Source organism: Clytia hemisphaerica, unplaced genomic scaffold, assembly GCF_902728285.1.
Source record: "Clytia hemisphaerica strain Z4C2 unplaced genomic scaffold, Clytia hemisphaerica genome assembly, whole genome shotgun sequence".
In the NCBI taxonomy this organism is placed as follows: Eukaryota; Metazoa; Cnidaria; class Hydrozoa; order Leptothecata; family Clytiidae; genus Clytia; species Clytia hemisphaerica.
Genome location: NW_027103598.1, coordinates 1,406,107 through 1,426,931, shown reverse-complemented (window position 1 = coordinate 1,426,931; position 20,825 = coordinate 1,406,107). Strand labels below are relative to the sequence as shown.

The window sequence follows — 20,825 nt, the reverse complement described above, 5'->3', positions numbered from 1 at the left end:
TTTCGATGATTATTTTTCTTCTGGTATTTACCTCCTTTGACCATTGCGAGTTTTACTGGAGCCATGCTTCTGCAGTAGGCTCATTTTTAAAATATTGCTTTTGAGGGGGGAGAACGAGAGTAAATGAAAGGCATTGGATAACATGTTGGATTGAAAGCTAAAAACTTCATACAACACTTTTTTGAATTTCCAGCATTTTATCCAACATTCTAAAAATGGCATGTTGGATGAAATGTTGTTGGGCCGGTTTGCGTCAATTCAAATTTTTGGAAAAAAATGAAAATTCAAAAAAAAGAAGAAAAAAATCGTGTTGGACGGTGTTGGATGAAGTTTGATCGCCATCAAACATTTCATCCAACATTTGCGGTGAGATTAAAGAAGCTCTCTCATTGAATTGTGTAATTTTTCGTATTGGATTGGTTTGGTGGTACTTTTTGGACCTACTTCCGGGTGCCCCGGTGGAGGTCCTATGAATTAACCTCTGTCTGTTCGTCCGTCCGTCCGTCCGTTCGTCTGTTACCAGCTTTTCTCGAGATTGGCTCATTAGTTTTTCTGATTTTTTTGCACAAAGATGCAAAATGGCAATGGCCAAAATGTGACGGAGCCCGATTTTCGAAAAAAAATCATTTCCGGCCGAAAATGACGGAAAAACTGGCTTTTTGGCATTTTCTCAAGATTTCATCATTAGTTTTTTCTGATTTTTTGCACAAAGATGCGTATTAGCAATGTCCAAAACTTGGCCGATTTTTGAGAAAAAAAATTTTCCGGCGGAAAATGCCTGAAATATGCCGGAAATCGCCGTTTTTCTAGATTTTCATGGACTTTTTCCTTATAATTGGTTGTTTTTTCATTCAAAAACATTATTAATAGCAATGCCCACCATCAAGCATGTTTCAATATTCAATAAAATTGATTTTTGAAGCCGGAACTATTTTAAAAGTCGCCGGAATTTTAACCTATTTTCGCCGGAAAGACAGTATTTCTTGAATTTCTCGAGCTGTACTTTATATTTTTTTATGAAATTTTGCACACATACGCAATATGACAATACCTAAAATGTCACGGAGCCCGATTCTCGAAAAACATTTTTATCCGGCCGAAAATGCCGGAAATATGCCAGAAAAACTGGTTTTTTGACATTTTCTCGAATTTTTATTTTTAGTTTTTTCTGATTTTTTGCAGAAAGATGCGTATTCGCAATGCTCAAAACATGGCCGAGTTCGATTTTTGAGAAAAAAATTTTTCCGGTTGAAAATTCCGGAAATCGCCGTTTTTGCAGATTTTCATTGGAATTTTTCCTTATATTTCTATGTTTTTCACACAAAAACATTATTGATAACAATGGTAACATCAAGCATGATTCAATAGACGATATCTGATTTAGATAAATGCAACGCATTCTGGTTTCTAGGGACTCTCAAAGGAATTATAATAGATCAATTATAATAGATTATAATTCCTTTGAGAGTCCCTAGAAACCAGAATGCATTGCATTTATCTAAATCCGATATCGTCTATTGTCAATAAAACTGAATTTTGCGACCAGAACTTTCTATTTAGTTTTTCCCTACAACCCTTCCCTCTCCCCCTACCATCAATCAATGATGAATTTCTTGCGTTATGCATTTTCGCTAAACGCTATGTTTTCTGACTGATTTTTTTCCTTTTTCTCCTTGCATTACTATCTAACTTTCATCATATGTAGGTCCATTCAGCATCTAGCTTGTTTTCTATATTTTTTGAACTTTCATTGTTTCCAAGTCATGTCGGATGAAATGTTGGATCAGTTTGCTTTGCCCCGGCCTTGATTTTCGCTTGATTTCCAACGCAAATCTTTCTTCCATCAAAAAGAAAAAAAGTACCACCAAACCAATCCAACACGAAAAATTACACAATTCAATGAGAGAGCTTCTTTGATCTGCCGCAAATGTTGGATGCAATGTTTGATGGCGATCAAACTTCATCCAACTTTATCCAACATTTCATCCAACATCAGAAAAAAGGCATGTTGGATGAAATGTTAGATCGGTTTGCCCTGGCCTTAAGCGATCATAACTTTTGAACCATTCGTGCAAATGTAAAAAGGGATAGCCTTTTCATAAATTACGCCACGAACATCACCTGCCTCGTTTTGAATCATTTAATGTCTCAAGGGGTACGATCACCATGGTTGAATAATCAAGAGTTCTAACTCTGAGTTTAAACGCTAGACTTAAGACTTAGGAGCTTAAGATCCAAAAGTTCAAGTTTGCTCCAATAATGCTTGGAATATTAGCCTAGAAGTCTATAAACCCCCTCCCAAATTAAAAACTCGAATTGATTTATCAATTAGCCCAAAAGCGACGTTCTCGCCCGAACTTTAAATTGCTAAAAACGAGGAATCAACCAAAATTATTCTCATTATATTTTGACCGAGGTTGTGGGCCTAGAAGTACCCCTGCCTAAATTGATTGATTGCCAAGTCAAGGTTGTCATTTATAAATGAATTAATTAATTGGTTGATCGAAAAATTGAATTTTGAGCTCAAATAATGATCTTCATCTATAATTTTTTTTTGCGTTTAACCCATTAAGTTACTCTAGTATCATATGACAGTGCCGTAGGAAGCATTTTTATATTGAGGGGGTTGAAGTTTAGTGACACCGCAAGGGCCAACCGGTTTTGGCCCGAGGGGGGGGGGGATTTTGAAAATTTGAGCTCTAGATTCCTTGAAAATGCACTCAAAACAAAATGCTTTCGAGAAAAAAAACACATAAAACTTAGCATTTTGCAAAATACCATTTTTAAAAGTTATTGGGGTGGGCATAGCCCCCCAATTGCTACGGCACTGTATGAGAACGCTCTTTTCTTTTTCTGGGATGACCGCGACAAATGCCACCCTTTTTTGAACAAGGTTGAAATTCTTTTCTTAGTTATTCTTTGTTACAGAGTGATGGCATTTAATAGACCTTTTCATAAATGAAGTCACGAACATCAGTTGCCTCGTATTCAAACAATTTCCATAGTGATTACTTTAATGGGATAAACTTTCGCGGGGATTAAATTTTGCTGATTTCACGGATTTGGGTGTCAACCGCGAAAATCCGCGAAATTAAGTCCCAATGTTGGAAGGGCCTCGTCCGCGAAATATTTCAAAACAAAACTCCAAAAATGTCAAATAAATCTGAATAAATACTATTTGAATGGTTACTTGCATCAAAGAGGCGCAAATAATGTGTATTTCAACAACCAACATGGCATGATTTGGCAGTAAAAGTCACAAAATCGTGAAAATATTGCCACCCAATAGTGCCACCCGCGAAATTAAGTTCCCACGAAATTTTTGAATTTCGTGGATAGGCCTAACCGCGAAATTTCATCCCCGCGAAAGTTTATCCCATTAAAGTATGTCCCTTGAGACATTAAAATGATTTTTTTTATGAATAGAAAGTAGTTTTAATAAAATCTGCTGGGAGTTTATCACTATGGCAATAATTTGTTAAGATTAGTAATACCCTCCGATAAACAAAGTTTTAAAACCTCTAATACAAGTTCCCTCTTATAGTCTCAGAAAGGGAATATTACTATATCCCGAAGTCATATATTTGCTTGAGCAGATATGAGTTGTTTAGAGCCTATATATATATATACTTTAAAAATCTTATTTACATCTAAAAAATTCCATTAAAGGATATCGTTTTATTAAATGAATTAATTTTTTGCGATTTTCTCACGAAAATTAGTCCTCACGAAAAATTCGAATTTTGGTCAAAATATGAAAATATGAAAAATGGGTGAAAAAGAGGCCGATTTGCAAAATTTTGTCCACGTAATTTTCAATTCGCGAAAAAAAAGTCCACAAGGAAATTAATCCACTTAAGGTAAAAAGTGCGTTACTCTACTTACACGACAAAGTCTTTAGCCGTCAGTATAGCAACACAAAACACGTAATAGCCAAAGCACAGACCACATAATAAAGAATGTCTCTCAAGGGTTCAAAAAGAAGTTGGAAAGTTTTCTTAACCAATTTCCAAATTGATCAAGCAACGGAAGATTTCAACTAACTCAACCAAATCCAATGACAATATTGTTTTGAATATTTCACTCTTTTGGTAATCTAGCAACATAAAAAAACTAATATCCAATGAAAGATTTTCAGGGTAATGTTCTCCTGTTCAGAATATTAAATCACAACATCACAATCAAGATCCATAAAAGCGAGTTTATGTATCGGAAGATATCGAGGGCGACGGTTAGTGAAGCCAACGCAAAACAAAGAATTGATGTACGGCTCTTTATCAATTTTGCTCACCTAAACTGACGACAGTATCATTGTCGAGCAAAGTGAACGGCGATTCTGGTGACATTTCAACTTTGCTTCGTACCGTCTCCTTCGATTTATTTCAAATACATAAACTCGCTAAAATCTGAAATCAAATCAATCTTCTTCTTCGCTGTCATCGAAATCAGTGTACATAGTCCACCACATGGTGACCCTCTCTTGAGGAGGATAAAAAACAATATCCATTTTCTGGATTTCTCGACATTCAAACCTACTGGTAGCTTTGATCTTGGTTTTACCCAAGATCTCTGCTGCAGCTAGGGGGCCTTTGACGGTTGCCACCACGACGGGTGTCTCTTTCGTAAAGGTTTCCGGAGTTACGCTACTTGAATTAGGAACGATTAATTTTTCAAACAATTCTTTAGAAATATCTTTGCATGTACACGTGCAATTTGCCTTAACGGCGTATTTTTCGAAGTGGATTTTCGCTTTGACCATATCCCCAAGACGACGTCTCTCTTGCTCTAATGTGGATGTGTTTTTCTTTAACTTCTTACTTTTAAGACTTATAATATTTGTTTTCTTCTCTTGAGAAGCAGTGGCTTCATCACCATCGTTTTCTTTTTCATCTTTATCATCGGGTTTAGTAGTCTTACGTTTATATTGTCTTTTTGCGAAAAAGTTGATACTCATTATGTTTTCTTGTTTTTAATTTGCTGAAAAATAAGTGTAATAATTTATAATTTTGATTCAACTCCAACTACACGTATCCTGTATTAACACAGGCACAGTATACTAGCAAAGGGAAAACACCACTACCATAACTATGAGATAAAGCCATGAATCCTTAAACTGTTGGTAGCTCCCAAAATCCCTGTATTAAGAATTACTGACACGGCATTGGTTGGCAACCTGATAAACACCAATGGAACGTTCAGTTAACTCAACAAGCCCATTAAAGTACTAAAAATTGATGCCGAAAATGCTAAACCAAAATGATCAATAATTGGAAACATTTAATGAATTCATCCCCATCATTCTACTCTTTCATAAAATAAAATCTACCCGCAAAATATCAGAATATCCATCGTAAAAGTACTAATATATAACATGAATAAAATTTAACTTCATATGACTAAATAAAATATAAAACTTTAACATACAGACCCATTTGAATACAAAATAACCTTTATGGTAGAAAATAATAATTCTATATATTAATTACAAAAATCTAAAATTAAACTGAAAAAAAAAAACTGTAACTTTATCGGATTTGCATTCATTTTAATAATTGAGGCCCAGAAAACCCGAGTTACAAAAACCGAGTAACAACGAATGTGGCGTCTCAAATTATGACGTCATAAGGGGACTTCTTAACTCAGAAAGGTTGTTTACTGTTGTTATGTAACTCGAATTATTTCTTTAAAGTTTTGTTTTGGAGTTACGTAACTCAAAAAGAGAAATGTAAAATAAATATTCGAGTTTTCTAACTCGAAAAAACGTAACGTGACTCGAAAACTAAAACCTGAAAAAAAAATTCGACTTAGATAGAGATACAAAATTAACTTTTTCGATTTATAAAATGATAATGACGTCATAATTCGAGACTTACGGGTTTTCCAGGTCTCCATTTTATTTCATTTTTATGTATCGGAGGTCAGTTCAGATGGGTCTTAGCAGAATAGTTCTTGATAGTTAACTTGTTTTACACACTCTTCTTTACATCTCGAACTCCTAATGATAGCTCTGCTCTAAAAAGGTGAGCTCACAATTTAAATACTAAGAGGACCACGAGATAATCACGTGATCTAAATAAAAGACTATACAAAGAAAAAAAAATATAAAAAGGTAAATATGTCAGTCCAGCAAGCTAGAAAGTGGAGATACATCATCAGGTCTCGAATTCCCAACCTAATGAATGCATCTGTACTATCTAGCTTGCTGCGTGAACACTTGTATAGGTAACAACCATAAAGAAAAAAAGCTCAGCGTGGTCACTGCGGCCGATCATCTGCTTTGAGGTATTTTTCATTACATAATAACTGATGGACTACTTTATTATTCAACAGAACATCCTCTTTGAAAAAAGGTCTATTATATACCGTGTTTTCCAGGTCTCCATTTTATTTCATTTTTATGTATCGGAGGTCAGTTCAGATGGGTCTTAGCAGAATAGTTCTTGATAGTTAACTTGTTTTACATACTCTTCTGTACATCTCGAACTCCTAATGATAGCTCTGCTCTAAAAAGGTGAGCTCACAATTTAAATACTGAGAAGACCACGAGATAATTACGTGATCTAAATAAAAGACTATACAAAGAAAAAAAATATAAAAAGGTAAATATGCGAAATATGCTAATTATGCAAAATTTACGTAATACATTTTTACAATCAAGAAAAAAACCAACGATTTCATTCATTTTCTTTTTCTTGATGGATATGTAACGCTACTTACAGTTGAGCATTACTCAAACACTAGCGAATTTAATATACATATCCTGTATCAAAAATGATATGAAATTCAAAAACTGAAATTAAAAAAATGGAAAATAACCTATTCCACATGTAACATACGTGTAGCCTCTGATTTCGCATACAACCCAATCAACGTACCAATCAAAGCAAAGGTAGCAGCACAAAGACCAGGTGCTTCATAACTTACTTCCAATGCAAATCCAGCAATAGCGGGACCAAATGCTCTGGCAAGTGCAGTAAGAGTGTCTGCAAGACCCATTACAAGTCCCCTTGCTTCCTCTCCAGCTCTATTAGCAATAGCAGTTCCATTTGTAACTCTTAAGACTGAAGATGATACGCATAGAGGAATTATACATAATACGTAAATATATAATGATGGTGTTACACTCAAAATAAACAAAGAAATGACCAATATGATTGAAAATGTATTATGCATTAATGTATTGCTAGGGAAGAAGTTACTGATAATTCCTAACATCCATCCAGTTGCCATACTTGTTGCACCATTAAAAGATTGAATATAACCATTCATCAATGTATCAGTACCAAACTTGAATGCTAAAATACTGGTGAAATTAGCTCTGTATATAATCAAACTAAAACTCATTAAAAATCTATTCAAAAACGGTTCCCATACTGCATGCCATGGTACATTCTGTGCATCCCGAAAAACATTAAATGCAGCAAATAATGATATTGGCTTTTTATCATTGTCTCTCTGATTGTTTTGTTGGACATCAATAAGCGTATCTAAATATTTTGACACGACAAAGTGATTAAATAATGCATTGATAATAAAAATAGTTCCTGAAATATATGCAACTAATTGAAATCCACCACTTGTTTGCATCATCCATCCAGCAATAGTTGGGCCAATAACAAACCCTATACTTGATGCTGCATTGAATTTACCCAAAACACCAGCTCTCGATTCTGGCGGGTTTATATCCACAAGGAATGCTTTGTTCATGGCGGAACTGAATTTAAAGATCCCTAGACGTAAAGAAAGAAATGAAAACGAAACTGTTAACTTTGTTGCTCACTTAATTTAAGGAGGAAAGCACTTAATGCGAAGGACCTTGACAAAGAAAAAAAAGTTCCTCAGAACTCAGTTCCCATACAATTTTATAATAACAATAATATTAATAATTTAATATTTTTAACCTTGAAGATTTCTAAGATTTTGTAATGTGTCAAGAACACAGCAAATCATTGTTTTTATGCATGTAAAAGTAGAGCTAATATAAATTTTTTTGTTACATGAATAAAGAACCTACCTGAGGGAATCCTTGCTAAACTAAGAAACAAAATACTTCCAACTGTTCCCAACAAGAAGTAACTCAAACTTGTCCCAAGTAATGCAACTATCAACACGTTTCTTCGTCCAAGGTGATCACTTATTTGCCCCTAAATAAAAAGAAAGGCAGAAAAATAACACAAAATTTAGAGGAAGAATATTCAACATAACATATCTGATATGCTCAGAATAATTTCTCACCAAAACACTGTTACAATGATGTTTTTCAAGTTAATTTTTTAGTTACTTTTGTCACGGTACTAATATGCACTGCTATCTTGTTACAGTAAATTGGTTTATTAAAATATATATTAGTCTCATAATGAATCTAGCAATTGGTTACATATGACCCTAAATCTAAAACTTTGTTTCAAACTACAGTAATACGTAATTTGTAAATACCTCACCTCACCACCTGTTAGATAGTTGGCTGGGCAAAGAACTTTTTTTGAACATGTTCAAAATCTGAATGAAAAATGAGGTATATAAATATATGCCTTATTTCATTGTTATCTGGCAGTTGGGACATATGGGGGTAATTCATCAACAAAAAGTTTTCATACAAAATCCTCTACTTACCATGACAGGACTTGAAAAAAACTGGAGTGTTCCATAAATTGATCCAAATAATCCAATATTGCGAGGGCTTGCCCCTAACTCTTTTGCACGATGGACTAATTGGGGATAGACCATAGCAACACCAAATAAATCCTGTTAAGTAAAAAAGGGCAACAATTTTATTAATTTTGCCTTAGCGTACTATAACGGGATAAACTTTCGCGGGGATTTTTGGGGATGGACCTACACGCCAAATTAAAAAAAATTGTATATATGCACGCTTTCCTTTCGACATCAATTCTCACAAGTAAATAAGGAAAGATGCTCAATATGAGCATATCTATTTTTCTTCTAAGCATCTATTTTATAAGAATCAAGTTAATAACTCTTGATAGACAGTGGTATACGTTTTGGAAATTGGTTCAACATCGTTATGACGTTAATTCATGATAGAAAATAACTTTGTCCAGATCTGACTCATATTTTTTTGTATCAGCTATTCAGCCGGTATTTCAAAATACTTTGTGCAAATTTAGGCATTAGAAATTAAGTTGTCTTGTTCGTGTCCTTTCTTTGTCCTTTGTTTTGAATTATATTTGTGTTAGGAAATATAGCAGGCTGTTTTCGGGCAATTTAATTGGCGTTGCAGATTAAAGTATCTTAATGTTTTTATCCTGTGAATTTTGCTATGCATATTACAACCTTTAGAGCTTTTGAAAAAACTGGTGATGAAAATATAAGGAAAATTTTTCTTGACAAATATATAGAAAAAACAAGTGTAGGAATGCTTTTTGAAAAATGAAAGATACATTTGCATTGAAGTGATATCGTAACATCAATATAGTTACTGTCAACTGCTCCAACTTGGGACAAGTGGTCACAACATGGGACTTGTTGATATCTGGCCTGTATTTTCACTTACTGTTAAATCTCGTTGACAACAAATTTGTTTTGATAACTCCACAAAGTTTATCAATCATACTTTCTGTCATAACATGTCACGATAACTTTCACTGATAGTGCAACCTTTTTAACTTTTGTTTCATTCAAAATGAGCGGACACCGAATGGAGGATAGAGAATGCCCGCCGCCTAACTGCCTACCGCCCAATGGGATTAACAAATAGATTAAATGGTGGTGGCATGGCCGTCCCATGTTGCGTCAGATAGTCCCAAGTTGGAGCAGTTGACGGTAAGTCATTTGAATGCTAAAATAGTTTGCACTATGAAAATGTGTCTAGAGTTTAGGCAGGAATTTGCTTGGTTTCACTTAGTTAACCTGAAAATGCCACAAAAATTCTTTTTAAATTCATTACCAGACCCCTAAAAAGCAAACTGTGCTGCTTAGGGTTAATAGGTATATTGTGTCTCTTTTTTCAATTAGGTATATATTTTACTGGTTTCATAGAATTTCTGTCAAACTACCTTCTATCTGGAGATTGCATACACTTGCTCTGCTCTGCTACCTGAGAGCAATTGTATGCCTTTTTGGGACTTATAGTTATTGGGACTCACCAGCACTGTGTTGTACATCAACTATATATCAGAGAGATAATGGCATGTGAAAAGCCTAAAAATCTATCTATATATTATAGCTTAATTTATAATTTTATGAATGGGAAGAGCAATGCAATCTTATTTCTTCTGAACATAGAATAGGCTTGAAATATGTACGAAAAAATGACCCATGGAAGAAGAAGCAACTAAATCCCGAGAAGACACAAGTATCATGCACAGGGCGCGCAGTGCCTATATAGAGTGAGCCAGCAAAGCTGCCCAACCTGGAAAAAACGAGTAACCCCCACACCTGATTGGAGGTTTACCCTCCAAGGATGTTTGCATGGGTGGGGCTCATTTGGAGGATTTGGGATCATAACAATTAGCCTAACTCGTGAGGTCTGGTTACCCATAGACGTTAATATTAATAATAAAATAATAAAATAGTCCAGTAGAAATTACGTAATGAAAAATACCTTAAAGCAGATGATTGGCCACAGCGACGCACGCTTTTCTTTACAGCTGTTACCTATGAAATTGTCAGTACAGCAAGCTAGAAAGTGGAGATACACCATCAGGTCTCGAATTCCCAATCTAATGAATGCATCTGTACTATCTAGCTTGCTGCGTAGACACTTGTATAGGTAACAACCATAAAGAAAAAAAGCTCAGCGTGGTCACTGCGGCCGATCATTTGCTTTGAGGTAGGGTGGGGCATCAAATGTCAAAGTCAGAAAATTGAAGATGTAGTGTTTTTTTATGAAAATTTAACCTATTGTGAGGCATTCTGCGCAATTTTTAATGTCAAAACTTCAAAATTGGCTGAACCCCCCTGGGGGTACTGATTCGCACTACAGGTAAAAATTGGAAAAAATGGCATTTTCTGGCCTTTTCAGGCCTGTAAATATGTCAAAACTATTGCAAATCTTATTTTTTTCACTTGCTGTACTAAATTTTATGAAGAAACAACAAAATAATCATATTGGATTGAAAATTGTACCCATTAGAGCCCTAAACGAGCCGTTTTAAGCCAATTTTGGGTAGCAAAATGCTTTTTAAGGCCAATTTTGCAAGCTCATAAACTTTAAACTGATTGATTCACATATCTGAAATTTTCAGAGATGGAAGTCTTCAATAAAGTCTTTAAGCAAAATGAATTTCAAGTTTTTCACTTTTTTCAAAAAATCATAATGGCGTCTTCAAAAATCGCTTTTTAGCAAAAAAAAATCATATTTCTCAAAAAATAGCATATTTTAAGGCAAGCTTCTACAAACTGAGTTTAAATGCTGACTGAAATTTCTTTTGCAGTGATAGTATACTGGAGATACTCCAGGGAAATCAAAATCATTTGCGTCTGGGATGCGTCTATGTCCGCCATTATGGAAATAAAACCCCTGCTAAGAGCCATTTTTCAGGCAAAAAACCCAAATTTGGACTGAAAAAATCTCTAAAATGTCAACAGACATGGGTCCAAATTATTTTGCAGTGATAGTATTCTGGAAATACTGCAGGAAAATCAAAGTCATCTGGGCTTGGGATTTGGGTATATCCACCATTTTGAAATTGAAATTCCTGCTAAAACGCAATATTTCAATCAAAAATCCAAATTTTGACTCAAAAAATCTTAAAAATGGCAATAGACATGAACCTAAAATCTTTTTGCAGTGATAGTCTTCTGGAAATTCTCCTAGGAAAATCAAAATCATTTGGGTTTAGGATTTGGGTATATCCCCCATTATGGAATTGAAATCTGTGCTAAAACTGGCTAAATTGCAACATTTCAATCAAAAATCCTATATTGACTTAAAAACTGCTCTAATATGGCAATAGACATGAACCTAAAATCTTTTTGCAGTGATAGTGTTCTGTAAATATTCTAGGGGTAAAAACTATTCAGGTATAAGATGCTTCTGGGACCACAATTTTTAAACTGAAGCCAGTTTTAAAATGTATATAATATTTCAAGCTAAAATTCAATCTTTTTTTGACGGAACAAGTTTTGAAAATGGAAATGTAAGTGGGCTATAAAGAATTGTTGAGTGAAATGGGATTTTTTAAATAATTTATTTCAACTAGTAATTCTAAATAAAAAGATTGTAAATTCACATTCTTTGTTTAATATAATATACAAAATATTTAGTCAATTATGATGTATCGGATGGAAATATGTAGCATTTTAACAGAGATTTCATTTCCATAAGGGTGGATGTAAACAAATCTCAGACTGAAATGTTTTTGTTTTCCCAGGAATATTCACAGAATACTATCACTTCAAAAAAATTTGGGTCCATGTCTATTGTCATTTTAGAGCAATTTTTATTCAAAAACGGGGGTTTTTGCTTGAAACGTTGTATTTTAGCCAGTTTTAACACATATTTCAATTCCATAATGGGGGATATACCCAAATCCTAAACCCAAACGATTTTGATTTACCTGGAGTATTTCCAGAAGACTATCACTGCAAAAAGATTTTAGGTTCTGCATCATTTGAGGCGTGCGATAGCATGCGCACACCTCCACACACACCTAAAATGTCTGAGGAGTGCGATCAATCACACCCCATAAAGTAAGTTTCACAACTGAAAGTTGTGCATAGCACTCTTTATCACACGCCTAAATTACTAAAATTAAGGTTTTAGGAGTGTGATTGACCACACGCCTGAAATTTTCAAATGATGCAGCCTGGTTCATGTCTATTGCCATTTTTAAGATTTTTTGAGTCAAAAATTTGATTTTTGATTGAAATATTGATTTTTGATTGAAATATTGCGTTTTAGCAGGAATTTCAATTCCAAAATGGTGGATTTACCCAAATCCCAAGCCCAGATGACTTTGATTTTCCTGTAGTATTTCCAGAATACTATCACTGCAAGAAAATTTCGACCCATGTCTATTGACATTTTAGAGATTTTTTCAGTCCAAATTTGGGTTTTTGGCCTGAAAAATGGTTCTTAGCAGGGATTTTATTTCCATAATGGCGGACATAGACGCATCCCAGACCCAAATGATTTTGATTTCCCTGGAGTATCTCAAGTATACTATCACTACAAAAAAAGTTTCAGTCAGCATTTAAACTCAGTTTGTAGAAGTGTGCCTTAAAAAATGCTGTTTTTTGAGAAATATGATTTTTTTTGCTAAAAAGCGATTTTTGAAGACGCCATTATGATTTTTTGAAAGACTTTATTGAAGACTTGCATCTCTGAAAATTTCAGATATGTGAATCAATCAGTTTAAAGTTTATGAGCTTGCAAAATTGGCCTTAAAAAGCATTTTGTTACCCAAAATTGGCTTAAAACGGCTCGTTTAGGGCTCTAATGGGCACAATTTTCAATCCAATATGATTATTTTGTTGTTTCTTCATAAGATTTAGTACAGCAAGTGAAAAAAATAAGATTTGCAATAGTTTTGACATATTTACAGGCCTGAAAAGGCCAGAAAATGCCATTTTTTCCAATTTTTACCTGTAGTGCGAATCAGTACCCCCAGGGGGGTTCGGCCAATTTTGAACTTCTGACCTTAAAAATTGCGCAGAATGCCTCACAATAGGTTAAATTTTCATAAAAAAACACTACATCTTGAATTTTCTGACTTTGCCCCAAAAATGACTGTTGACGCCATACCCTATTTGAGGTATTTTTCATTATAGTCAGGTAGAATTAGTTGAAATTTCACCACACCCCGGACAAAATTGCCATCAAGCTGAAAATTGGCACAGATGTTCTTTAGGGTATACTGAGTTACCAAAAAAAAAGCCCCATCAATCCGGACAGGGGAAACCACTTTTTCGGACAGTTTAAAACCGGACATGTCCGGAAATTATGTCCGAAAAAAAAATTGTTCAAATATACAAGTATTATATATCAAAAGAAAGATACTTTCAAGACGAACAAAAAATTTGCCTACAAAAAGTCATGGAAATAAACACAGAAAAAGTTATGAGTATCAGAAAAAACCCTATTGTCCAATTTTTGAATTATGTAGTAGTATTCCCTATTCTCAATGGTAGCGAATCTCCTTACAGCTTCAAGCCATGTGTTTTTAGACCAGCTCCTGAGTGCCGGGTAGGGCTAACCTAGAGGGGTAGTAATTTTCTATACGATTTTCATGCTCCTCAACATCCATTTTATGGAATGAAGAGGTAAATAGCGTTTTAAGGGGGCTTTTGAATTAGAGGGTCCTAAAAGAGTTCGGGTAAGGAATTACTATTGAAAAGCCGTTTTATGTCAGTAACATCAGTCCATATCTTTTTATCTTAGCCATGGAAATGTCTTGACACTTGGTAAATATACTCAAAAGAAGTAGTAAAACAAAAAAACTTCGAAAAGCGTTTTCCAGGGGCTCGCAAGGCGAAAAACGGGTAAAAAGAAGCCGTTTTTGCCTATTGTTGGCCTGTTTGGACCCTCTTTAACAAATTACACGCTTTAAAAAACTCAAAAACTCGACAAAAACATAGAAAATGTTGCACTTAATCGAAATCGTTAAGGTTACGTCGTCATTACTGGCAATTTTCAACGTTTCAAATGCTATTTTTGCCAGTTTTTACCTATATTTCGCCTATTTTGCTTACCTTACCTAGTTCGAGAGCGCATCGTCATTCGTCATTCGAAACAGCTTTGACTGACGCAATCGCCAAGGCTTAGTAATGAGGAGCAAGGGAAAACAACACTTTACGACCTAAGCATTAAAATGAAAGCAAAAAAGTCCGTTACAAGAAATTTCCCAGAAATCTGCTTGGATATATTGTCGAACAACCCGTACGATACAGTTCCTTAGATATGAAACAATTAATTTGGACCCAACTTTTCCGCCTGATAAAAATCAACTCGCTATACAGTTAATTGCAAACCCTGAAAATGAAACGTTGAAGCGAACCATAGTGAAAAGATGCGCGAGGTCGTAGGTTCAATCCTAATGCTCAGTATTAAAGAGAAAGATAAAGGGTAATTGGAGTAGTGAGTAGTCCAGGGAGAAAGAGTGACACCTTCCTCCACCTTTGGGTTGATAGCCAAGCTTTCGGGTCGCATTCGAATGCAGCCATGGTCTATTAATACAAGTGCATATCGTAACAAATAAATAAATCATATTCTGGTAAGAGTAATTACCGTGAGATTGGGTAACTTGCATCAGTGGAGGCTAACATGCATAGCCCTCAAATGAATGACTTGTCTGGTCATTAAAATACAAAGTTAAATCAAAACAAAAATGATAGAGTAGAGCTGCGAGCGGAGCTACGTAGTTGTATTTCAATGACCAGACAGGTCATTCATTTGAGGGCTATGCATGTTAGCCTCCACTGATGCAAGTTACCCAATCTCACGGTACCATGATGCCACATTTTTTCAATTCAGCAAACATTGTGTTGAACTCATGCGGGTTACTAAAAAAATTACCTAGATCTTTATATTAAGAAAGAATTGGTGAAAATAAATGACCAGACAACAAAATTAGTGAAAGTGAGAAAAATAAACACAGATATTACTTTAATCGTAGAAATTTTAGCGAGACTTATTTTAGCGTATATTACAGTATATTAGCGAGTCAGGAAAATCTTGATTTTTTTTGGATTTATTTTAGCGAATCACGATTTCTAAAAATTTCGCGTGGATAAATTTTAGCGAATACTCGTATTATATTATTAATCGCTTTCGTTTTCTAGCATATCTTTGTACTGAAACCCTTCCTATTGATAAAAATGTATCAAGGCAATATAACCAGAAATTTCGCGCGGATAAATTTTAGCGAAAATAGGGAAAACTCGCCAAAACGCTAAAATTAGTCTTGCTAAGATTCCTATGATTAAAGTATGTTCAATGATAGAGGTACCTACTTACCGGTAGAGGGAATACTGACACCAAAACATCACCTCGATCAGAACATGACTACCATGAAAATCACATGTCGAAATCATATTCTGACCTGTGACAGCGAATATCAATTCTATTCAGCGCGCAATCAACGCTGTGAAAAGTAAGCATGACGACAATCTAAGGTCTTGGATTAAGTTTAAAGTTGATACTTTTACTCGCGTCGTGGAAAGCATATCTCAAAAATATCATCGACGCTTTAAAAAAAGAGTCAGTGATAGAGAATGATAACATAAAGATCTGTGTATTATTTCGATTCCATTGAAGTATAATTAATAGTTTAGTACAATTACTGTTATACATTTGGGAATGATGTAGAGGATTTCTTTTGAAAGAAACACATTTCAATTAAACTCGGAGGTTTCTGGGGGAATTCGTCAGTCAATGGTAAGCATGTATACTGATACAATCTGCTAGACATTAATACAGCAATATCTTTCATCTTTGATTCTCTCTATAGTGATTGGATTGACACAAGCGCCATAAAATTTCTATACTTGGTCGTCCTGAGGTTGATACTCAGTGTACAACATGGCGGTCGGAGAATGCCCCGAATTTTGCCCCCTGAGATGCCAAAAAGTGCAAATAAACGTGTCGTGAAATTGTAGTACCTTAAGGGAAGAAATTTTCGCAGGAATTTAATTTCGCGGTTGGTCAAATTGTTTTTTTTTTGTGGGAATTTAATTTCGCGGTTCATCGATTTTCGAAAAATTCGCGGGAATTTAATTTCGCGGATCACTGAAATTTTAGATTTTTTTTATTTGACTACACGTTGTATTTTTGTTATAAGAAACACCTTTATAAGGAACCTGAGGCGGCTGAGATTTGACTGTGAATCTTAAGGAAACTCACAAACTATACACGTATTGATGTGTTCTAAAATCTAGGAAAAACAGTTTGCCAAGATAAACTTGTAAGATATTTGTTTTTCTCCACAAAAGATGTGTTCTGAAAATTTCTAGGATTACTAGGCAACAAGATTACATCAATTTTCTCTTGATTATACCCCTGTCTCCTGAAACTTTCTAGGGTTACCTAGACAACAAGAACACGTTAGATGAACTTGATTATCCCTTGTCTTGTCAGAACACATTATTATTTCGAGCTGATTAATTTTTGAAGTTCTCAGATCAGAACAGATCAAAATTTCTAGCAGAAATATGCTCTCAGAACACATTTGAAAAAAAGGTCGCCTCGCCGGCTGCTTTCGCAGGTAAACAAAATAGGTGAAAAATAGGCAAAAGTTTTGAAGTTCAATATTATGCACACTTCTATGAGGTTTGTGGGCATTTTTGAGCTCTCCAACTAGCTTAGGTAAGCAAAATAGTCAAAATATAGGTAAAAATAGCATTTTTTACCCCCTGAAGCGTTGAAAATTGCCAGTAATGACAACGTAACCTTAATTTTCTTAACGATTTCGATTAAGTCCAACGTTTTCTATGTTTTTGTTGCATTTTTGAATATTTTAAAGCGTGTAATTTGTTAATGAGGATGAAAACAGGCTAAAAATAGGCAAAAATGGCTACTTTTACCCGCAAGCCCCCGGAAAACATATTTCAAAAATTTCTTAAGATTGTTTTACTACTTCTTTTGAGTATTTTACCAAGTTTCAAGACATTTCCATGGCTAAGATAAAAAGATATGCACTGATGTTACTGACATAAAACGGCTTCTCAATAATAATTCCTTACCCGAGCTCTTTTAGGACCCCATAATTCAAAAGCCCCCTTAAAACGCTATTAACCTCTTCATTCCATAAATATATTGAGGAGCATGAAAATCGTATAGAAAATTACTACCCCTCTAGGCTAGCCCTACCCGGCACTCAGGAGCTGGTCTAAAAACACATGGCTTGAAGCTGTAAGAAGATTCGCTGCCATTGAGAATAGGGAATACTACTACATAATTCAAAAATAATTGGACAGTAAGGTTTTTTCTGATACTCATAACTTTTTCTTTGTTTATTTCCATGACTTTTTGTAAGCAAATTTTTTGTTCGTCTTGAAATTATCTTTCTTTTGATATATAATACTTGTATATCTGAACAATTTTTTTTTCGGACATAATTTCCGGACATGTCCGGTTTTAAACTGTCCGAAAAAGTGGTTTCCCCTGTCCGGATTGATGGGGCTTTTTTTTTGGTTACTCAGTATACCCTAAAGAACATCTGTGCCAATTTTCAGCTTGATGGCAATTTTGTCCAGGTCTCAGGCTAATTCTACCTGACTATTACATAATAACTGATGGACTACTTTATTATTCAACAGAACATCCTCTTTGAAAAAACGTCTATTATATATCGTGAGATTGGGTAACTTGCATCAGTGGAGGCTAACATGCATAGCCCTCAAATGAATGACTTGTCTGGTCGTTAAAATACAACTACAGTACGCAGCTCCGCTCGCAGCCCTACTCTACCACTTTTGTCTTGATTTAACTTTATTGTATTTTAATGACCAGCCAGGTCTTTCATTTGAGGGCTATGCATGTTAGCCTCCACTGATTCAAGTTATATACCCAATCTCACGGTACTTCCGTAAGTTGGTCTAATGTCGACATCCGTCTTCTAATTTTGACACCCTTCTTTAGAGATAGGAACAATAGAAACTAAGGAAGGTCGGAATCGCTGATTGACTTTGATTAGCGCGATGAGAGGAAAAATCTTTAGTCTATCAGTGATTTCGACCTTCTTATTATTCCTATCTATAAAGACAGTTAGGAACATTTGGCGAGTTCCTGTACGCGACCGCGATCTAAAAAATCATAACAACACTCATTAAAAAATGACGTTCGTGTCTTTTTGCACTTTTTTTAGCCTAGACGATGTAGCAAACATAGTAAATATAAGCACACTGTGCTTTTAATTGGCTGAAGTTTTTTTTTGCGTCGGAAAATTTTTTTCAAACTTTCAGCAATGATTGACCAAACTGTTACAATGGAAATTATCCAGCGCATTTTTTATCTTCTTATCTTCTTAATATTCAATGAAGCACTCAAAGTTTACTGAATTTAAGCACATAAGATATTCTTATAATTGTTGATATTCACTAAAACACCGTTCGTTGTGCGCTGCGGTGGAGTGTATGACGTAACTCGCGCGGTAACTAACTCGCTTTTTGTTGGAAGATCATATTGGGCGTTTTGGCGTTACCACCCTCGAAGCTAGCGGGCGCCCCTGTCTTTCCGCAACTCTTTCCACCATTTTAGATGGCCATGACAATAGATCCAAAAGGGCGCCATAATCTTGGAAGATAATTTGTTTTGGTCTCCAGCTTTGGGAAGTAGCAATGTTTTTGGTTGTTATTGATGGAAAATAGTAAGAAACTTAAGTTTACAAGTGGCATTTAGTTTTTGCTGGCTTATAGAATGGCAGGATCCTGGATGGTTTCCCTAACTTAGTAGACGGATGTCGACATTAGACAGGACCCTGCCGACGCACCGGACTGTCCAGTGTATTTGTCCGGTGGCAAAAAGTATCCTTTCGCTACACCGGACGCAATAAGTCCGGTGTCAGTCGGGTGTTGCATACAGAGGATTTTGGACGCCGGACATTTATGAAACAAAAAATTAAGAAACACCGGACCCACCGGACTGGCCATGTCCGGTGTTTTGATTGTCCGGTGGGAAAAAATATCCTTCTCCGACCCGGACATCGTACTTCTTTAAGTCTGGTTTAGAAATTGTCCAGTGGTAAAAAAAATTTTCATTTTACACCAGACTTTCGCGTGTCCGGTGTTCGTTAAGTCCGGTGCGTCGGCAGAGGGTCCTCATTAGACCAACTTATAGTATATGTCACTTTATAAATTTGCTCAAATCACGTAAATTTTCAGCGGATTGGTAGCCTAGTGGTTAAGTTGTTATTGAGTAGAACTCTTTGCAGTTGCACACCGACCGCAGTGGTGGGTTGCACATGCACATGAATGCACATGATGGATGCAGGGGTGTGGCATTTTTATAACAGGTTTTCCATACCAAATGTAAATGCAATATGGTGCAATGTCTGGGGAAAAAAACATGCAAATGACAAAAGAGTGATTGAAATATGGCAGCCTATTTTCTTCTTTTTTGTAATATCATCTTCAGAATATAAAAGAACCAAAAGAAAAAAATATAACCAAAATGAAAGATCCAGACGATCTCAATCGAACGGAATCGACGATCGAACCAGTCGAACCAAATCGAAAGCAATCGACCGATTGAAATTCGATTGTCGAACGCAATCGAATCTCAATCGAATATTACCGCACCTTTCAGATTCGATTGATATTCGATTGCGTTCGATTGATGTTCGATTGCGTTCGATTGCGTTCGATCGTCGAATCATTGACCCCCGGATTGTTCATCGCATAATTTCTACGGGAAATCGAAAGTAATTTCATTCAGCTTGTGATGTTTGAGAGCTTGGATGATTGTGAAGCTGCAAGAATAAAGCCAGACGATCTCAATCGAACGGAATCGACGATCGAACCAGTCGAACAACAATCGAACCAATCGAATATTACCCAGAATTTTGACATTCGATTGAGATTCGATTGCGTTCGACAATCGAATTTCAATTGGTCGATTGCGTTCGATTTGGTTCGATTGGTTCGATCGTCGATTCCGTTCGATTGAGATCGTCTGGAAAGATCTATCCAATTTTTGCAAGTACAATTTTATGTATTTTGATAATATTATAACTTACCAAAAATCCTGATATGCAGACAAGTTTAATGATAGATTCGTGAGGTTTCATCTCCAAAAGTATAGTAGAAAATGTCCCTCCAAAAATATTTTTTATGATCGAAAATGAAAGGAACTTCTTCAATTCCTGGAAATTCACGTTAACTGAGCTACCATCTTTAAAGTCGAATATTTTGGCTTGATTATTGCA

At 35.3% G+C, this 20,825-nt stretch overlaps 1 protein-coding gene across 1 annotated transcript; it reads right to left on the bottom strand.

The window, feature by feature from the left end:
• Positions 1 to 6,680: 6,680 nt before the first annotated feature.
• Positions 6,681 to 20,753, bottom strand: LOC136801941 (major facilitator superfamily domain-containing protein 9-like). The gene is made up of 4 exons (XM_067058638.1): positions 20,637 to 20,753; positions 8,614 to 8,745; positions 8,015 to 8,144; positions 6,681 to 7,730 (listed from the first exon to the last, which is right to left on the bottom strand). The coding sequence occupies exons 1-4, from the start codon at positions 20,685 to 20,687 to the stop codon at positions 6,817 to 6,819; spliced, it is 1,227 nt and encodes a 408-aa protein (XP_066914739.1). The 5' UTR covers positions 20,688 to 20,753; the 3' UTR covers positions 6,681 to 6,816.
• Between the last annotated feature and the right edge of the window lie 72 nt (positions 20,754 to 20,825).